This window comes from Microplitis mediator, chromosome 9 (assembly GCF_029852145.1).
Source record: "Microplitis mediator isolate UGA2020A chromosome 9, iyMicMedi2.1, whole genome shotgun sequence".
NCBI classification, from domain to species: Eukaryota; Metazoa; Arthropoda; class Insecta; order Hymenoptera; family Braconidae; genus Microplitis; species Microplitis mediator.
In genome coordinates, this window is record NC_079977.1 from 20,047,352 (window position 1) to 20,067,380 (window position 20,029).

Consider the following 20,029-nt stretch of genomic DNA (forward strand, 5'->3'; position numbering starts at 1 on the left):
AATTTTACCAAATTTATAAAATTTTGTGTCAGCAAAAAATTATCATAGAAAATTTAAATAAATTTAAAAATAAAAATTTACGAGGAAAAAAATCACCCAACAAATTTATAAAATAAATTTTTCAAAAAATCTGGAAAATAAAAATTTACCATCAAATTTGTAAAAAATTTCATTAAAATTTAGAATAATTTTTTATCAAAAAAATTTTCCATTCTTTATTCAAATAATTTTTTTCCTGCCAGATAATTTAAAAAAAAATTCTCGTCAAAAACTAAAAATTTCACGCCTCGAATTTTTCATCCCTTTTTTGCAACTCCGAAATTTTAAACCCAAAAAAATTAAATTTTATCATACATATATTTTTTAATACAATATATATTATTTTAATATATTCAATAACATTTATAATATTTTGTGAAAAGATATTACAGTGCAATGTACACGTATATAATATATTACATTTAATTTACGTATATAATTAATAAATACAATGGCATTGAATGTTATTTAGCAAAAAAAAATTTTAAAAAGTTTTAATTAAAATTAAAATTAATAATTACACCGGCACACAAAAAAAAATAAGTTCTCTGTACTTTTGACGGGACCGATTTATTTCCATGTATTTTGACCCGCTGAATCCGAATCCGAGGTCCGTTTAACCCGTACACCCTCAGATTTTTAGAAAACTTTAAAAAACCTCTAAAATACACTAAAATCGACCGTTTTTTAAATTTATAAATTTTTTTAACCCTAACTAAGCATGATTTTTATGTATTTCGGTCCTCCACATACTAACCTGAAGTTTATTTAAAACATTAGCCATTTAAAGTCTGAGTAAATTCCAAAAAACCCCAAAAAATTGCAAAAAAGCAAAAAAATTCTTAGTATTGTGATGAAAAAAATTTTATAGGGCTAAATAAATAATTATTTTCATGTATGTTTATCTGTCACATATAATTCTCGAACATCCATGGCTCAGACATCTCTAAAATTTTAAATAAATGGCGAAAATTCCCAAAAAATCGAAAAAAATAAACTTTGGTATAACAAAAATCATTTTTTAAATCGAAATAAATAAAAGAAATCATATTGTTCGATCTGTGATATATATATAAAAAATATTTTGGCCTAAAACATAAAAAAATTTTAATATGCTTCAAAAAATTTTTTTCATCACAACACTAAGAATTTTTTTGCTTTTTTGCAATTTTTTGGGGTTTTTTGGAATTTCCTCAGACTTTAAATGGCTGATGTTTTAAATAAACTTCAGGTTAGTATGTGGAGGACCGAAATACATAAAAATCATGCTTAGTTAGGGTTAAAAAAATTTATAAATTTAAAAAACGGTCGATTTTTGTGTATTTTTGAGGTTTTTTAAAGTTTTCTAAAAATCTGAGGGTGTACGGGTTAAACGGACCTCGGATTCAGATTCAGCGGGTCAAAATACATGGGAATAAATCGGTCCCGTCAAAAGTACAGAGAAATTATTTTTTTTTGTGTGCCGGTGTTATATATTTTTTTTTTTGGCCGATAAGAAATAAGACAATAACTACTCTGTCATTTGTAATAATGAATTAATAGTCATATCTTTTTTTCCATTGTTTGCGTCATAAACAGATTTAATAACTTCTTTATCAATATTCGGAAACATTTCAGCGATCTGAAAACAAATTAATTTCATTAATCAATTAAATTTTATAAAAATTACAGTGCCCGTGTGAAAAAAAATTGGAAAAAGTTATGATATTGAAGTCAGCCGACGTCTAATAATTTTTGGATTTTTTTTAAAATGATAAATTATAAAAAAAAAAAAATTTCAAAAAATTGCACCTGTAGTTTTTAAAATTTTCTACAAGTGCATATTTTTATTTTTATTTTTTTTTTTGTAATTTATTTGTTAAAACAAAAATCCAAAAATTGATAATTGTCTGCTAACTTCAAGATCATCAAAAGTTCGACATGTCGAACTTCGAAATTTGAGACTTTTAACTTATGTCGAATTTTTTCTGACTTGTAATATTTCAATATAAATAGAAATACAAAATGATAAGATAGAATTGCAAACAACATAAAAATTTCACAAGAAAGTTTCCAAAAAATTTTATTATTTCTTGCTGAACTTCTCAAATATAAAAAATCACTTTCAAAAATAGCTAAAATTTATGATAATCAAGTTAACCGACGTCTAATAATTTTTTGATTTTTTTAACCCGTCAGCACTCCCGTGATTTTGAATGTCTGCGACATCCTATAAATTGAATAGTGTCCTGTGAGCAAAATGCTTATAACGGGAGTGCTGACGGATTAAAAACAATAAAAATAAAGTAAAAGACCTAGTACTCGATCATGGAACTAGTACTCGATCACTACGGATTTGTATATCTATTAGGGTGTCCCAAAAAAAAAACAAATACTTTTTTTTTTAACGTCTTATGGGCTCAAAAGTTACTTTATATTATCGAAAGAATCGCCACCGAACTTTAGTTAGATGTCTTTAAAATTGAGCTATCACGAAGGGGGGTCCCCTTTCCCATTTGAAAAACACGCGAAAATTTTTCATCTTAGTTTTTCGTTATTAAGATTATGAAAAAAATTTTTTTCAAAATTTCACCTAGTACCATTTCGTTGGAAATTAAATTCTCTACAAAAAAGTGCTGATGCATTATGTACGTCAAACGAACTGGGAAAAATTTTCGAGGCTTCAAAGATTAACAAAAATTTAGTTTCCTCACCCTGATTAAAAAAGTGAATTGAAAAGTATTGAAAAAGATGAGAAATGAATCCTTTCGAATACTTTTTATACCCCAAGGTATTCATTTTGACATAAAATGAATACTTTTCAATCCCAAAATAATAAAAGAATTTCTGAACTTCCGAGGAATTGAAAAAGATTGAAATGAATTGATATTTTGAATCTTTCTGAATCCTTCTCAATACCTAAATAGTCCGATATTTCGATCAAGTGTGGGATTGAAAAAGATTGAAATGAATTGAAATTTTTGAATCTTTCTGAATCCTTCTCAATACCTAAATAATTTCACATTTCGGGTCATGAGTGGGATTGAAAAAGATTGAAATGAATTGAAATTTTTGAATCTTTCTGAATTCTTCTCAATACCTAAATAATTTCACATTTCGGGTCATGAGTGGGATTGAAAAAGATTGAAATGAATTGAAATTTTTGAATCTTTCTGAATTCTTCTCAATACCTAAATAATTTCACATTTCGGGTCATGAGTGGGATTGAAAAAGATTGAAATGAATTGAAATTTTTGAATCTTTCTGAATCCTTCTCAATACCTAAATAATTTCACATTTCGGGTCATGAGTGGGATTGAAAAAGATTGAAATGAATTGAAATTTTTGAATCTTTCTGAATTCTTCTCAATACCTAAATAATTTCACATTTCGGGTCATGAGTGGGATTGAAAAAGATTGAAATGAATTGAAATTTTTGAATCTTTCTGAATTCTTCTCAATACCTAAATAATTTCACATTTCGGGTCATGAGTGGGATTGAAAAAGATTGAAATGAATTGAAATTTTTGAATCTTTCTGAATTCTTCTCAATACCTAAATAATTTCACATTTCGGGTCATGAGTGGGATTGAAAAAGATTGAAATGAATTGAAATTTTTGAATCTTTCTGAATTCTTCTCAATACCTAAATAATTTCACATTTCGGGTCATGAGTGGGATTGAAAAAGATTGAAATGAATTGAAATTTTTTAATCTTTCTGAATCCTTCTCAATACCTAAATAGTCCGATATTTCGATCAAGTGTGGGATTGAAAAAGATTGAAATGAATTGAAATTTTTGAATCTTTCTGAATTCTTCTCAATACCTAAATAATTTCACATTTCGGGTCATGTGTGGAATTGAAAAAGATTGAAATGAATTGAAATTTTTGAATCTTTCCGAATCCTTCTCAATACCTAAATTGAAATGATGAAAGATTGAATTCTTTTCAATACTTTCGAATTCCACTTTGGAATCGGAAAGTATTCAAACGATCGAAATTTCAATTCCATTCAATACTTTCCAAAACCGCCGAGGGATTGAAAAGAATTGAGATAATTTTCAATACTTTTCAATTCACTTTTTTAATCAGGGCAGTGTTAAATTTATTTTCATCATTTTTCATTATTATTTTACCAAAAAATTTTATTTTTCAAATTTTCTTATCTGATTTCTAATATATGTCAAATGAATAAGAAAAAAGTTACAGGACTTTAAGTGTTAACAAAACGTGGAGTTTAAAAAATTTTAATTTTTTCAACTCAAATGTCAACAAAAAGTGAAATTCATTTTTCGATGACATTTAATAACCTGTAACTTTTTTCTCATTCATTTGACGTAGGGTAGAGGTACCATTTTTGGCCACTTTAGAGCCAGTTTTGGACACAAAAAATTCAAATAAAATAATCTGTAAAAGACCCAATAACATAATCAATTTTTTAAATGTCTAAAGATACTTCTATCCAACCATTAAAATGAAAATTTTATTTACCACTTTTTCATTAATTCAAATAAAGGATTAAATGTCCAAAAATGAAGCAATGGCCACTAATGGTACCTTTACCCTATATAAGAAATCAGATAAGAAAATTAAAAAAAAAAATTTTTGGTAAAATAAAAATGAAAAATAATAAAAAAAAATTTTAACACTGAGGAAACTAAATTTTTGTTGATCTTTGAAGCCCCGTAACTTTTTCCCAGTTCGCTTGACGTACATAATGCATCAGTACATTTTTGTAGAGAATTTAATTTCCAACGAAATTATACTAGGTGGAATTTTGAAAAAAATTTTTTTCATAATCTTAATAACGAAAAACTAAAATGAAAAATTTTCGTGTGTATTTTAAATGGGAAAGGGGACCCCCCTTTGATGATTTTTTTGATAATATAAAGTAACTTTTGAGCCCATGAGAGGTTAAAAAAAAAAGTATTTGTTTTTTTTGGGACACCCTAATATCTATATTTAGTAAAATTCAGTAAATATAGATATACAAATACATGAGTAATCGAGTACTAGTTCCCTGATCGGGTACTGGGTCTCTTACCTTATTTACAAAAATTGCATCAACTTTTTTTAAATTTTCTACATGTTCAAAAAAATTGAAAATTTTGAACTTTTATACTGATAAGTCATGAAAAAATCTCTTGAAAATTGAAAATTCTAATCATTTTTGAAAGTGACTTTTTTGTTTGAGAAATTTAGTAAGAAATGAAAAAATTTTCTGAAAATTTCCTTGTGAAATTTTCATTTTGACTTACAATTCCATCCTATAATTTTGTCATTTTTATATTTCTATTAATATCGAGGTATCATAAAAGTTAAAAATTGTCTCAAATTTCGAAGTTCGACATGTTGAACTTTTTTCGAATATTATTTTTTTACACGGGTGAGAGAGTGAGAGTGGAGTCTAATTAATAAATTACTTGTTTAAGTTCTTCTTCAGCTTGAGGTAGAGAACTTGGAATAGGCGCAGCAACAGGAGCAACTGGCGGTGCCGTATAAACATTTACAGGAGCGTATCCAGGCATTCCAAACATTAAATTAGACGTTGCTGATGGTACCATGACAACTGGTGGTCCACTTAAATAAGGCCCAGCTTTATTCTGATATAAAAAATTTAAAAAATTGTTCAATTTATTTCTGTAATTTGTGAACAGCGAAAGCTAATTTTATATTTTTTGTTCAGCAGGTTTGTGTACAAAAAAATTGTATGGATATTTGACTTCGTGGTGAAACGCTGCGTAAAATGAGTACCCACATCAATATATTTTAGTAATGATAATTATTAATTTTTGTAATTAATTAGTTAATTATCTATTTATTGTTTTGTCGGAACATATTGTTGCGGGTACTCTTTTCACTGAGAATTTTATAGACTACATGAAAATTTGAGTAAGTTTTAAAAAAAGTGTTTTATAAAAAAAAAAAATTGCTATTTGATAATAATAATAATATTTTTTTTTCAAATTTGAATAAAGTGAGAAATGGTTTGTGCAGTTCTGTTAATTGAAAGATTTCGTGGAGTTTGAGTACCCACATCAATATATTTAGATAAAAAAATTAATAATTAATTATTTCAAAAAATTAATTACTATATAAATTACTCAAGTACTATTTTTTCAGAGTATATCGTTGTGGGTACTCATTTTACGCGGCATTTTATTCGCTATACAATTAGCAGAATCATTAATTCCTGAAAATTTTTTTCAACTAAAAAAAATATTTATTGATAAATACTTATATTAATATTTTGACTCAAGTTTAGAAAAATTTAAAATAAATAGTACAGATAAACTCATAGTAGAATTCCATGAAATTTGAGTACCCACATCAATATATTTTGATCAAAAAAATAATAACTAATTATTTCAAAAAATTAATTGCTATATAAATTACTCAAGTACTATTTTTTCAGAGTATATCGTTGTGGGTACTCATTTTACGCGGCATTTTATTCGCTATACAATTAGCAGAATCATTAATTCCTGAAAATTTTTTTCAACTAAAAAAAATATTTATTGATAAATACTTATATTAATATTTTGACTCAAGTTTAGAAAAATTTAAAATAAATAGTACAGATAAACTCATAGTAGAATTCCATGAAATTTGAGTACCCACATCAATATATTTTGATCAAAAAAATAATAACTAATTATTTCAAAAAATTAATTGCTATATAAATTACTCAAGTACTATTTTTTCAGAGTATATTGTTGTGGGTACTCATTTTACGCGGCATTTCATTTGCTATACAATTAGCAGAATCATTAATTCCTGAAAATTTTTTTCAACTAAAAAAAATATTTATTGATAAATACTTATATTAATATTTTGACTCAAGTTTAGAAAAATTTAAAATAAATAGTACAGATAAACTCATAGTAGAATTCCATGAAATTTGAGTACCCACATCAATATATTTTGATCAAAAAAATAATAACTAATTATTTCAAAAAATTAATTGCTATATAAATTACTCAAGTACTATTTTTTCAGAGTATATCGTTGTGGGTACTCATTTTACGCGGCATTTTATTCGCTATACAATTAGCAGAATCATTAATTCCTGAAAATTTTTTTCAACTAAAAAAAATATTTATTGATAAATACTTATATTAATATTTTGACTCAAGTTTAGAAAAATTTAAAATAAATAGTACAGATAAACTCATAGTAGAATTCCATGAAATTTGAGTACCCACATCAATATATTTTGATCAAAAAAATAATAACTAATTATTTCAAAAAATTAATTGCTATATAAATTACTCAAGTACTATTTTTTCAGAGTATATTGTTGTGGGTACTCATTTTACGCGGCATTTCATTTGCTATACAATTAGCAGAATCATTAATTCCTGAAAATTTTTTTCAACTAAAAAAAATATTTATTGATAAATACTTATATTAATATTTTGACTCAAGTTTAGAAAAATTTAAAATAAATAGTACAGATAAACTCATAGTAGAATTCCATGAAATTTGAGTACCCACATCAATATATTTTGATCAAAAAAATAATAACTAATTATTTCAAAAAATTAATTGCTATATAAATTACTCAAGTACTATTTTTTCAGAATATATCGTTGTGGGTACTCATTTTACGCAGAATTTCATCCTCTATATAAATATCCTACTACTTTTACTTAAAAAAATTCCTACTTCATGAAATTATAAAATTACGCATAATAAATTATAATTACCGAGTAACTAAAGACTAGATTAATCATTCCTTCTTGATTGTCGCCTTGTTTACCGCTCAACATATACCAATCCTCATGTGTTTCACCGCGTTGCACTACAGATGCGGGTATTTCAATGTGCCCCCAAGCAATTAACTCATCCATTGTAAATGAGCACTCGTCATATACTTCAACATATATTTGATTAACTCCTGGTGGTATCCAACTATAAATCAAGTAAGTAAATAAATAAATATAGATTTACTAAAGTAATTACTAGGGTACGTAAACGTGTGCTTTTGTAGGGCAACTTTTTTTTTCAACGCACTAACAGCTTCTATACTTGCAGGAAGATAAAATAAGATGCCTATTAAAATTAGAGCTTTTAATATTAATATTAACAGGTGTCTCATCGCGATTGTCTATTTCCTATTTAAATAACATGGGAAAAAATAAATTTTAAGTTTGGAATTTTATACCTCGGCAATGGCTCATTGTACAAATAAGTTCAGGATGGATTCTTGTAGGGAATTAAACGCTTTACAGAAAAAGTCTCTTATCATTTTTCGATAAATTGATCTGTTTAAAAGTTATTGGAGCTTGAAGTCAAATTTATAGTAAATTTCGGGATTTTTTTTACGATTTCGGCGGAACTATCAGACTTATCACGAAATGTCATCAGAACTTTTTTGTAGGTAATTTTATTCTCTACAAATCATCTCTCATGAAGTTTTTCCAATTTTCGCATAATTTCCTAGTTATTTCCATTTTAACGCCGAGCTCTTAAAAAAAATAGTGTTGTGATCGATTGTAAGAGCTGGACATTAAAATGCAAATAACTAGGAAATAATGTGAAAATTGAAAAAACTTTATGAGAGACAATTTGTAGAGAATAAAATTACCTACAAAAAAGTTCTGATGACATTTTGTGATAAGTCTGATAGTTTCGCCGAAATCGTAAAAAAAATCCCGAAATTTACTATAAATTTGACTTCAAGCTCCAATAACTTTTAAACAGATCGATTTATCGAAAAATGATAAGAGACTTTTTTTGTAAAGCGTTTAATTCCCTACAAGAATCCATCCTGAACTTATCTGTACAATGAGCCATTGCCGAGGTATAAAATTCCAAACTTAAAATTTATTTTTTCCCATGTTATTTAAATGGGAAATAGAAAATCGCGATGAGACACCTGTTAATATTAATATTAAAGGCTCTAATTTTAATAGGCATCTTATTTTATCTTCCTGCAAGTATAGAAGCTGTTAGTGCGTTGAAAAAAAAAAGTTGCCCTAAAAAAGCACACCCTAGTAATTAACTTAAGAAAAGAATTTTATAAATAATTACCATTGAATAACTTTATTCCAGTGTGGATTTTTTCCTCCATTAGATGCAGTTTGTGTTTCATAAATAGAATGACCGACTCTTAAACGTACATACGGATCCATTCTGGTCATACCATAATTTTTAACTAGTTTTGCCTGTCAATTAATTTTTTTAAATTATTTTATTAATTAAATCCATTAATAAAAAAAAAATTAATTTTTCATAACTTTAATTTAGATTATCTCGATAAGTATTATAAACAAATATATGATGTATGTAGTAGGGTGGGCCGAAAATCCGCTTTTTTTAAATTTTCATTATTATAATACCAAAAGTATTTTTCCTCGTACAAAAAAAAAATTTTTCGGAAATCAAAAAAAATTTTAGGTCGATTTCTTAGGCTCGCCAAATCCCGCTAAAGTTAGAAGTTGTTTAAAATTTTTTTTCTAACACATTTTGATCGGAAATTTAATTCTCTACAAAAAAGGTCCTGTAATAAAATTACGTAAAGTTGATAGTTACTCAGATAATTGAAATTTTGCTCTAAAAAATGAAATTTTTCAAGATATTATTACTTTTTCTGGGTAAAAAATTTATTTTATCATAAAAATTTCGTAGGAAATTCAATTTTCTACAAAAAAGACCTAATAAAAATTTATTCAAAGTTGATAGTTACAAAGATAATAGCGATTCTTACACTGAGAAAAAATTTCTCTTTGGACAATTAAATTCGTTTTGTTGAATTCTATTGAGCTAAAAATTATTTGGGACAACTAAATTTTATTACGTCAATATAATCTATTTTATCATTTTTAACAAATGATTTCATAGACTCTATTTGGTTGACATTAATATTTCTCTCTCTAAGATAATAAAATCATATGGTAGAGTTAAGAAAATATTTATTTAAAGGACAACTAAACTATTTTGTAGTGCCAACAAATCCAAATATTAGAGCAAAATATTATAATATTAACTCTAATAAATATTAATTAGACACAAAAAAATATATTCATTTAGAATAAATATATATATATATTTGTTCGAGTTTAATAAATATATATTTAAACCTAATGATTATTGATTTAAAAGTTATGGTGTTAGGCAGCAGCAGCTGGAGTAGTTCGGTGCTCGCCACTAGATCGCGCCCACTATTTGTGGTATCCCTGGTAAGATACTTATTTCAGAGTTTTTATATTCCGAGCTTGAAGCATTCATGGGATGAGATATCTGCTGAAAACTTATGATAGTAATGTAGGCGTATCCTGTATTACACTATGACATTAATGTTTCATATTAATATTTTTCCTGAACAATTTTTGTCATAGTTCGAAAAAAAGTACGTGTGAAGGAAATAAATTATTTTTTCTAAATATGCATTTATTTAACTGTTGAATAAATATTCTGTCATTTGAAAATAATATTTAATTATTATTAATAACTCATTCTCTATAATGATCACTCATATATTTTCATTATGACTACTTTATAAACACTACAGGTAATCAATTTGATTTTATGCTTGCTACTAAACGCGTAATCATCTTTACTAAATATTTCATAGTTTCTAATCACTCGTTTTGTTGGTGGATTATAAAAAATTTAGTTAAAACATCCAAATATATGATTAGCAATGGGTAATCAAATCATTTTCTTGTCATAACTAAAATTTAGTTGTCAGGAGAAAATTTTTTTCTCAGTGTAGTGAAAACCATCAAATAACGAGAAATGTAACTATCTAAGCATAAAACTGCCAGTTTCTGAATAACTATAAATTTCAAGTTTTTACTAGAAGACCAATTTTGTAAGAAATTTTATTTTCCATGAAATTTATATGATAAAATTCATATTTTACCCTGAAAAGTGATAATATCTTGAAAAATTATATTTTTTACAGCAAAATTTAAATTATCTGAGTAACTATCAACTTTACGTAATTTTATGATATCACCTTTTATCTAGAGAATTAAGTTTTCGATCAAAATAAGTTGGAAAAAAATTTTTAAACAACTTCCAACTTTAACGGGATTTGGCGAGCCTAAGATATGGACGTAAAATTTTTTATGTTTTCCGAAAAATTTTTTTTTTGTACAAAGAAAAATATTTTTGGTATTAATAATGAAAATTCAAAAAAAGCGTATTTTCGGCCCACCCTAGTATGTAGTCTTCAGAAAGGTATTAAATTATCTATAATTTTTAATTGATTCAAAAATTTTATAAAATTGATCGTCTAAAAGTTACAAGCACTCGAGTATAAAATTAATTTTTTTTTGCAAGTCTATGATATTTTCTAGGATTTAAAAAAAATATTGGATGTAGATTTTAGAATATCGATTACTAAATTTGTAAATTAGATTAAAAATGTGTTGAATTAAATCATTTCCTCTTTAATAATTAAACTTGATTATTTTTCTGAAATTAAAATTTCTGGAATTTAAAAAAAAACTGAATTTTTGAAAAATTACACTTAAAATGTTTTTAATGTTTTTAAACTTTCTTATTACTGCAGCATTTATTGAATCGAATCGTCTACTTTCATAGCTGAAGTTAGAGGAAAAAGTTACCGAAAAAATGCTAAAATTCTGTGGAAATACAGTGGGATTATTTTTTTAACAGTGCGATTGTTATAGGATATTATTTTATTAATCATTTTTGAAACTCAAATTCTCTGACTTTTCCAGGTATTCCTGGGAATCAAATAATTTAAAAATTCCATGACTACATGTAGTACCCATAGAGAAATTTCTGGTAACCATTCCTAATACGTTTATGAAATATCATCCTATATCGTTATGGTAATGATTACTTGGAATCATGGGATATAGGCCCATACTTTCTGGGAAAAGTTCCCATAAGTATGAGAACAATTCCCATCATTATGGTAACAGTTTCCATATCGCATGTGAAAGAATTATGGTAATGATTACCATAATATTATGGTAATCGTTCCCATTATATTGTGGTAATGGTTACCATATTATATGGTAACGATTACTATAATATTATAGGAATGATAACTATAATATACATGGGTGCCGTTCCTATAATCAACATTTAAAAAATACCGGTTACCATGCATTGTGGGAACCATTCCCATAATAAATTGTAATTGTTACCGTAAATTTCTCTCTGTGTAATATCAAATCAATGGAAATATTTATTTGATTCAAAATAAAATGGTACAAGTCAGTTCAATAAATGATCAATAACTGTCGTTAAATGAAACTTCATTTTATTAAATAATGTCAATGATCATATGTTTTTTTTTATTTTTTAAATAAATAATTTTTTTTTTTTTATTTTAAATTAACGTTTTTCTAAAACTCACTCTATAATAAAATATCAAAAAACCTTCATTTTCATTAAAATAAATTTCATAAATAAGAACGTTTTATGAAATATTAATAAAATATGAATCAAGTACGCGAATAGTTAATACAGTAAAACTTATTAATTAAATACTTATGTATACTTGTAATGTTTTTGAACAGTTTTGGCAGAAAAAAAAATTAAACGGATTTTTTCAGTCGAAAAAAATAAAGTAAAAATTTTTCCAGATTTGTGACGACCTTCCCTGACTTTTTCCTAATTTTTCCAGTATATTTATAATTACCCGACATTTTCAGGTCTTCCTGAAATGTGGCTACAATGTACTTATATTTAATATTTTCCCCCGTATTTAAACTAATGCTGCTATCATTATTATTATCTATACTATTATTATTGTTATCTATATTATTAAGAGAAAAAGGAAAATTTTGTTCCCGGCATATCTATATGATAGAATTAGTTAATGTTATTAAATTTGGTATCGTTAGAAAGATCTTGACTTGAATCTGTGCCTTTTCATAGTTTAAACTCTTTTTAATTACCAGGTATTGAGATAACCCGTGTAAGAAAAATTTTTGTTCCTAATGAATTTAGATCCGAATTTCGTCACGAAACATTGATCGTGACACAAATATGACTTTCATCATGAATTTACTCCAACTTTTCGTCTAGTAAATCAGTACCAATTATAAAATTAATTTATTACGTCTTTGACTTGGACTTGGGATGACTTCGATAGAAACTTGACTGAATTTTTACTGAATTAAACCTTTTGTCAAATTTATCGACTCAAAAATTACCAATAAATTTCTTCTATCAAGTACTCGATTTACGTAAATCAGTTTTGATTGTAAAATTAATTTAGTGAATGAACTTCGGATCAATTGGATAAAAATTTGACTGAGTCATAATTGTGTCGTGATTAAAATTGTTGATACAAATTCATGATGAAAGTCATATTTATGTCACGATCTGAGTTTCGTGATGAAATTTAGATCTAAATTCATTATGAATAAAAAATTTTTTACACGGGAATAGATTTATCTATATCATTCGAATTACATTTAAATTACGCGAGAAAAAAGACGATCGTATTTATTTTCTTTAAATAAATTAATACTTTAATTATTCTGTCACTAAATATGACTGAATGTCACTGAATATATAGCTATATTATTTATATCGCGTTACTTATTCCAAAATGACAGATTTTTCTACTCCCTTACAGTTTTAGAAAGCTTCTCAAAGCCAAAAAAGTGTGCATAGAAAAAAAAAGGATTCATTGACACAAATAATCTTTACTTGCCTAAAGAAAATTTTTGCTTACCCCAAAAATTTTTTGCATTGTGAATTGAAAACAAAAATTTATTTAGAACTAGAAAAAATTACTTGGTGCAAGGAATTATTTCTTGACCAAAAAAATATTTTCTCGCCCCAAGACAATTTTTGTATTTAATTGATAATGCATAAAATTTTTTGGTGAAAATTAAAATTTTGTTGCGGCAAGAAATCCTTTTTTTCTGCGTATTCTATAAATTTAGTAGTGATATTTGGACAGTAGGGTGATTCAAAAAACGAACAAATTTTTTTTTTCTTCCCAACAGGTTTAAAAGTTTCGTTTAGATAAAAAAAGACGCCTGTGAAAATTAGAGCTCTTAATATTTATATTAAGAGGTTTCACATTGCACTTTTCTATTTTCCATAAGAATAACATGGAAAAAAATTTTTTTTACGTCTTCTGATTTTTATAAGTAGCTAACGATGCGTCATAGGAATAATTGGCAGGCATATTTTTGTAGGTAATTGAATGCCCTACAAAAAAAGCTTCTTATCATTTTTTGAGGAATCGCTTTGTTCAAAAGTTATTTGAGGTTAAAGTCGAATTCATGTTAAATTTTGAGATTTTCTTACTTTTCCGGCGAAACTATCAGACCTATTACAAAATATCATTAGACCTTTTTTGTAGACAATTTTATTCCCTTGAAGTTATACCATATAAAGTTTTTTCGAATTCCGCATTGTTTTCTAGTTATTTTTATTTTAATGTCTAGCTAGACTATTTTTTTTATGAGCATGACATTAAAATAAAAATAACTAGAAAACAATGCGGAATTCGAAAAAACTTTATATGGTATAACTTCAAGGGAATAAAATTGTCTACAAAAAAGGTCTAATGATATTTTGTAATAGGTCTGATAGTTTCGCCGGAAAAGTAAGAAAATCTCAAAATTTAACATGAATTCGACTTTAACCTCAAATAACTTTTGAACAAAGCGATTCCTCAAAAAATGATAAGAAGCTTTTTTTGTAGGGCATTCAATTACCTACAAAAATATGCCTGCCAATTATTCCTATGACGCATCGTTAGCTACTTATAAAAATCAGAAGACGTAAAAAAAATTTTTTTCCATGTTATTCTTATGGAAAATAGAAAAGTGCAATGTGAAACCTCTTAATATAAATATTAAGAGCTCTAATTTTCACAGGCGTCTTTTTTTATCTAAACGAAACTTTTAAACCTGTTGTCAAGAAAAAAAAAATTTGTTCGTTTTTTGAATCACCCTACTGTCCAAATATCACTACTAAATTTATAGAATACGCAGAAAAAAAGGATTTCTTGCCGCAACAAAATTTTAATTTTCACCAAGAAATTTTATGCATTATCAATTAAATACAAAAATTGTCTTGGGGCGAGAAAATATTTTTTTGGTCAAGAAATAATTCCTTGCACTAAGTAATTTTTTCTAATTCTAAATAAATTTTTGTTTTCAATTCACAATGCAAAAAATTTATTGGGGTAAGCAAAAATTCTCTTTAGGCAAGTAAAGATCTTTTGTGTCAATGAATCCTTTTTTTTTCTATGCACACTTTTTTGGCTTTGAGAACTTCCTAAAACCGTAAGGGAGTAGAAAAATCTGTCATTTTGGAATAAGTAACGCGATATAAATAATATAGCCATATATTCAGTGATTTTGAATCTGTTTGGAAGAAAAAAAAAAATTTGTTTGTTTTTTGAATCACCCTATTGGACAGTCACGTAGTGACTGCAGGTTGCGTGTAATAATAATATTAATAATAATAATAATAATTACTTGGACAATAGTGATACTGAGTCTTCCAACTCTTGGATCAATTGTTGGTACAGGACCACCTTGTAATTGTTGTAATGCTAATGCTGCTTGTCTATCAGCAGCTTCTTGTTGTTGCTGTGGATTTAATGTCTCATCCAATCGTAAAAAACTTTGTGGTAAAGGTCCCAAAAATGACTAAATAAATCACCGCAATAAAAATTTAATTAAGTAATTAAAAATATCAATAATAATCATAATAATAATAATAATAATTACTCTTTGTTTCCATTCTTCATGTTGTTGTGATCGTTGAGCAGTTTCCATTGTATTTATTTATTTATTTATTCAAATTTAAACGAGTATTTATATTTACTAGCAAACAATAAATTATTTAATGATATTTGTAAAAAATTAATTGATTAGATTTATACGTATGTATGATGAAGATAAATTGACAGTAATTGAATACGTAATAAGCTAATAAGTATGACGTATTTTAACAGGTAATTGGCGATGACGACTGACGAAAAATAATAAGCGCCATATTTGAATAATAATAAACATCGTCAGCTGTGTTTATATTTTTGAACGCATGACCAGCGCGGGAAATTTTAAACCTCGCAAGTGGCCTGGCTCGCTTTTCGTTACACTGTTAAAAATAATTTGAAAATTACAATACAAAAGACATTGAATTTTCATAACTAGATATTTGAATTGTATTTTCAATAAAAAAAGCTTCAAATTTAATATACGTAATTTAATAATCAAGCTGATATTTAAAATTAAGATAAAAAATATGAATTTTAATAAGCGTACTTAAAATTTATACTTGTTTTTTGAATTTTCAAACCAAGTATTGAAAATTCTAAGCCATATTGAATTTTAATAATTCCATTTGAAATTTCATAATACTTATTTGAAAATTCAAATGCTTGTATATGAAATTTCTGCGCGTGACGTGCTGCGCGTTCAGTAATCAAGGATTGTGTATAGTGAAATATATAATATCTGTGTGAGTAATGTGAGCGATGTACATCAGACTTTATTATTGTTAAGTTTTTCATTCCTTAATAATAAAAAGTTAATAAAACTTGTGACTGAACTGAACATCACTGACAGTATGATCAATTATAAAATGATACAGTGTTAAATGTGATATACACTGTTAAAATAATTGTTTGAATTTTCAAAACATTGTATATAACGCAATAAACACATACAATTGTGTTTGAAATTTCATTGTAACGATCGTATAGAATTTAAAAGGCACATTAATAGGTGTACCAGAAAAATCTCTACCTTACGACAGCTGAACCATAATCAGGCCTATCACAAGTAACTGTACCACACAACAACTATACCAGTTTTGAACACTACCCGCGAAAATCTCAACCAATCAACAATTCTACCACTTAAGAGCTCTCTCACGTTACAACTCTACCACATTACAACCCTCCCAGTAACGAACTCAACCATATACATCTCTACCATGAACATCTCTACCACAATACAGGTCACCCATGAAAATGCCTATCATTAGCATTTCTACCATTTACAAGTCTAACATAAATAACTCAACCACATTTCAACTATACCAGCATAAATCTCTGCCAAGAAAATACACTACCAAAAAACATCTCTACCATTTTTTAAGCCTACCTAATAAAAACACTACCACATCCCTGTGGAAAAGCTCTCATAAATTCTGATAAGATATTGAATATTTTTTATGAGAATCTATGAGCTTCGAAAATATCTATGAGATTTAAAAAAATTCTCATATGAATTTTTATGAGAATCTATGAGTCAAAGCTTTTGATGTTTTCCTATCATGATTTCCGTACTAGATTTTTAAAAGAATGAGTAAGATTTTTTAATTTATGAGATTTTGTGACTCGAATTCCGCCAACGATTATGAGATTCAATAAGTACTTTCACTTCTATAAGATTGTTACAGTTTATTCTAATGTATTTTCAATAAGAATTGATCAGGCGAATATCGATGTTATAATACTTACAAAATCTCAATAAGATTATTTTTTTATACGAAATTTTCAGAATTTATAAGTTTTAGTAAGAGTTATCCTAGGAGATAATATCTTATTGAATATCATAAAATATTTGTCATATTTTATGAGAAAATATTTAACACATATTTCTTCGAAATTTTATGAGATTGAATCAGGAATCACATGGACAAATGCAGACCTTTTTCTCATAAAAATTTTATGAGAATTAGTAAGAAAATCTATAATCGAATTAACTTGTAAAAACTTAAAAGATTTAATTTTAATTTAAAAGCTATGTGATTTATGAGTTTTTGTAAGTTTTAGTTAGAAGGCTATTACTTATAAAATATTATGGAGTACTTATGAGATTTTATAAATAATTTCCATTCACATAAAATATTAATTTTATCAGATTCATTCAAAAATAATTGCTTAACTTCATTTTTTTTTTATAAGAATTTACACCAAAAATACTAATATTATCACTATTTCTTGTACTTTAAATATTTTAACTGTTCGGAGATGAGTGAAAATATAAGTTTTTATGTGATTTTTTACAAACCCAGTAATCTATCTTGCCCCATTTTTTTTTTTTTTTTGGTGCAAGATACATTACTTTTTGTAGCGATATTGCATTTTTTTGGTTAAACAGAATAAAATTTCTCGGAACAAGTACTATTCTTTTCACGCAAGTTTTTTTGTATTCTCCGAACAAAATAACAAAAGTTGTTTAAGCCAAGAGAAAAAATTTCTCGGGAGAAAAGATCGATATGGAGAAGGGGAAAGTCACCGGTGCTAGGCAGCAGCAGCGGGAGTAGTTCAGTGCTCGCCACGAGATCGCGCCTACGATTTGTAGTGTCCCTGGTAAGACATTTATTTCAGAAGTGTTATATTCCAAATTTCAATACGATTTTATTCGAGTACTCCTCTGTCATTTGACAGACCAACAAGTACCTGTTTGGGTTGTAGTATGGTGTATCCCATTATATATTATGACTTTAATATTTAATATTAATGTTTACTTGAGTGATTTTTGATGAATAAATAAACGGACTCAATTTCATAGATTTTTCGTGAATAGATTGCTAAAGATTTTCCGCGTAAATACTCATACAAATATTCTTGAGTATACATAATAGAAATTTTTTGAATTCATGCTAAAAAATTTAATAATTTAGCATATAAACTATATGGAAAATAACTGTACTCACATTGATTAATCAGTATCAAATCTTTTATGATTACTTCAGAAATCGTCTCATACAATCTTATTCATTTCCAAAATCTACTCAATTGTAAACTTTACATTTTTCGAAAACTTATAAATACTTATAATCACAATATTACAGCTTCTGTTTCTTATAGATTCTGATAATTTATATGAGAATTTTAAGAAAAAAATTTTTTTGATGCACCAGCTATGAGAAAATAATTGTATCAGAAATTTTGAGATTTTTCGTGGACAAATACTGATCGTTTTCTCATAGCCAATTTTTTTTATGAGATTTTATAAGACCTTTTCCACAGGGATAGGAACACTATCAAAAAAGTAACTCTGTCTTTGTCACACACATAGCATATGATAAGGACAGAGTTACTTTTTTGATAGTGTTCCTATGTGGTAGTGTTTTTATTGGGTAGACTTAAAAAATGGTAGAGATGTTTTTTGGTAGTGTATTTTCTTGGCAGAGATTTATGCTGGTATAGTTGAAATGTGGTTGAGTTATTTATGGTAGACTTGTAAATGGTAGAAATGCTAATGGTAGGCATTTTTATGGGTGACCTGTATTGTGGTAGAGATGTTCATGGTAGAGATGTATATGGTTGAGTTCGTTACTGGGAGGGTTGTAATCTGGTAGAGTTGTAACGTGAGAGAGCTCTTAAGTGGTAGAATTGTTGATTGGTTGAGATTTTCGCGGGTAGAGTTCCAAACTGGTATACTTGTTGTGTGGTACAGTTACTTGTGGTAGGCCTGATTATGGTTCAGCTGTCGTAAGGTAGAGATTTTTCTGGTACACCTATTAATGTGCCGAAAGTATTTGAAAATTCAAAAAAAAGTATTTGAATATTAAAAAAAAAGTATTTGAATATTAAAAAACTTGTATTTGAAAATTCAAAAAGAAGTATTTGAAAATCCAAAGTGTTAATTTGAAAATTCAAAACCATGTATTTTTAATTCTATATGAAATTAGTAATGAAATTTCAAGCACAAATGTATGTGTTTATTGCGTTATATACAATGTTTTGAAAATTCAAACAATTTTTTTAACAGTGTAGCTTTTTACCCCAATAGCACAGTTGAATCGTTTATTTGAGAAATCCCATAAGTCATGTTTTTTACGAAATTGGGTTTTTTGTATTTTTGGGTTCTTTGGATGTCCCTCCATAGAAATCAATCAAAATATGCATCAAATCAGCGTTTAAAAAAAATTAACGGGCACTGTTAAAAAAATTGTTTGAATATAACGCAATAAATACATACATTTGTGCTTGAAATTTCATTAATAATTTCATATAGAATTTAAAATACATGTTATTGAATTTTAAAATTAGCACTTTGGATTTTCAAATACTTCTTTTTGAA

General features: G+C 26.7%; 1 protein-coding gene across 1 annotated transcript; it reads right to left on the minus strand.

Annotated features, from left to right (window-relative positions):
* Nucleotides 1–224: 224 nt before the first annotated feature.
* On the minus strand, nt 225–15,969 carry LOC130674805 (toll-interacting protein-like). Its single transcript, XM_057480229.1, has 6 exons — nt 15,713–15,969; nt 15,458–15,631; nt 9,057–9,190; nt 7,730–7,934; nt 5,444–5,623; nt 225–1,660 (listed from the first exon to the last, which is right to left on the minus strand). Exons 1-6 carry the CDS (start codon nt 15,758–15,760, stop codon nt 1,550–1,552), a joined length of 852 nt encoding a protein of 283 aa, XP_057336212.1. The 5' UTR covers nt 15,761–15,969; the 3' UTR covers nt 225–1,549.
* Between the last annotated feature and the right edge of the window lie 4,060 nt (nt 15,970–20,029).

What these genes read in the sequence shown, in the direction of transcription:
- LOC130674805 (XM_057480229.1), bottom strand. Translation starts at nt 15,760, where the DNA reads ATGGAAACTGCTCAACGATCACAACAACATGAAGAATGGAAACAAAGA. An exon ending in ATGAAGAATGGAAACAAAGA is followed by an intron (nt 15,632 to 15,712) that starts GTAATTATTATT and finishes TGATTTATTTAG; the next exon opens with TCATTTTTGGGACCTTTACC. An exon ending in TCAGTATCACTATTGTCCAA is followed by an intron (nt 9,191 to 15,457) that starts GTAATTATTATT and finishes ATTAATTGACAG; the next exon opens with GCAAAACTAGTTAAAAATTA.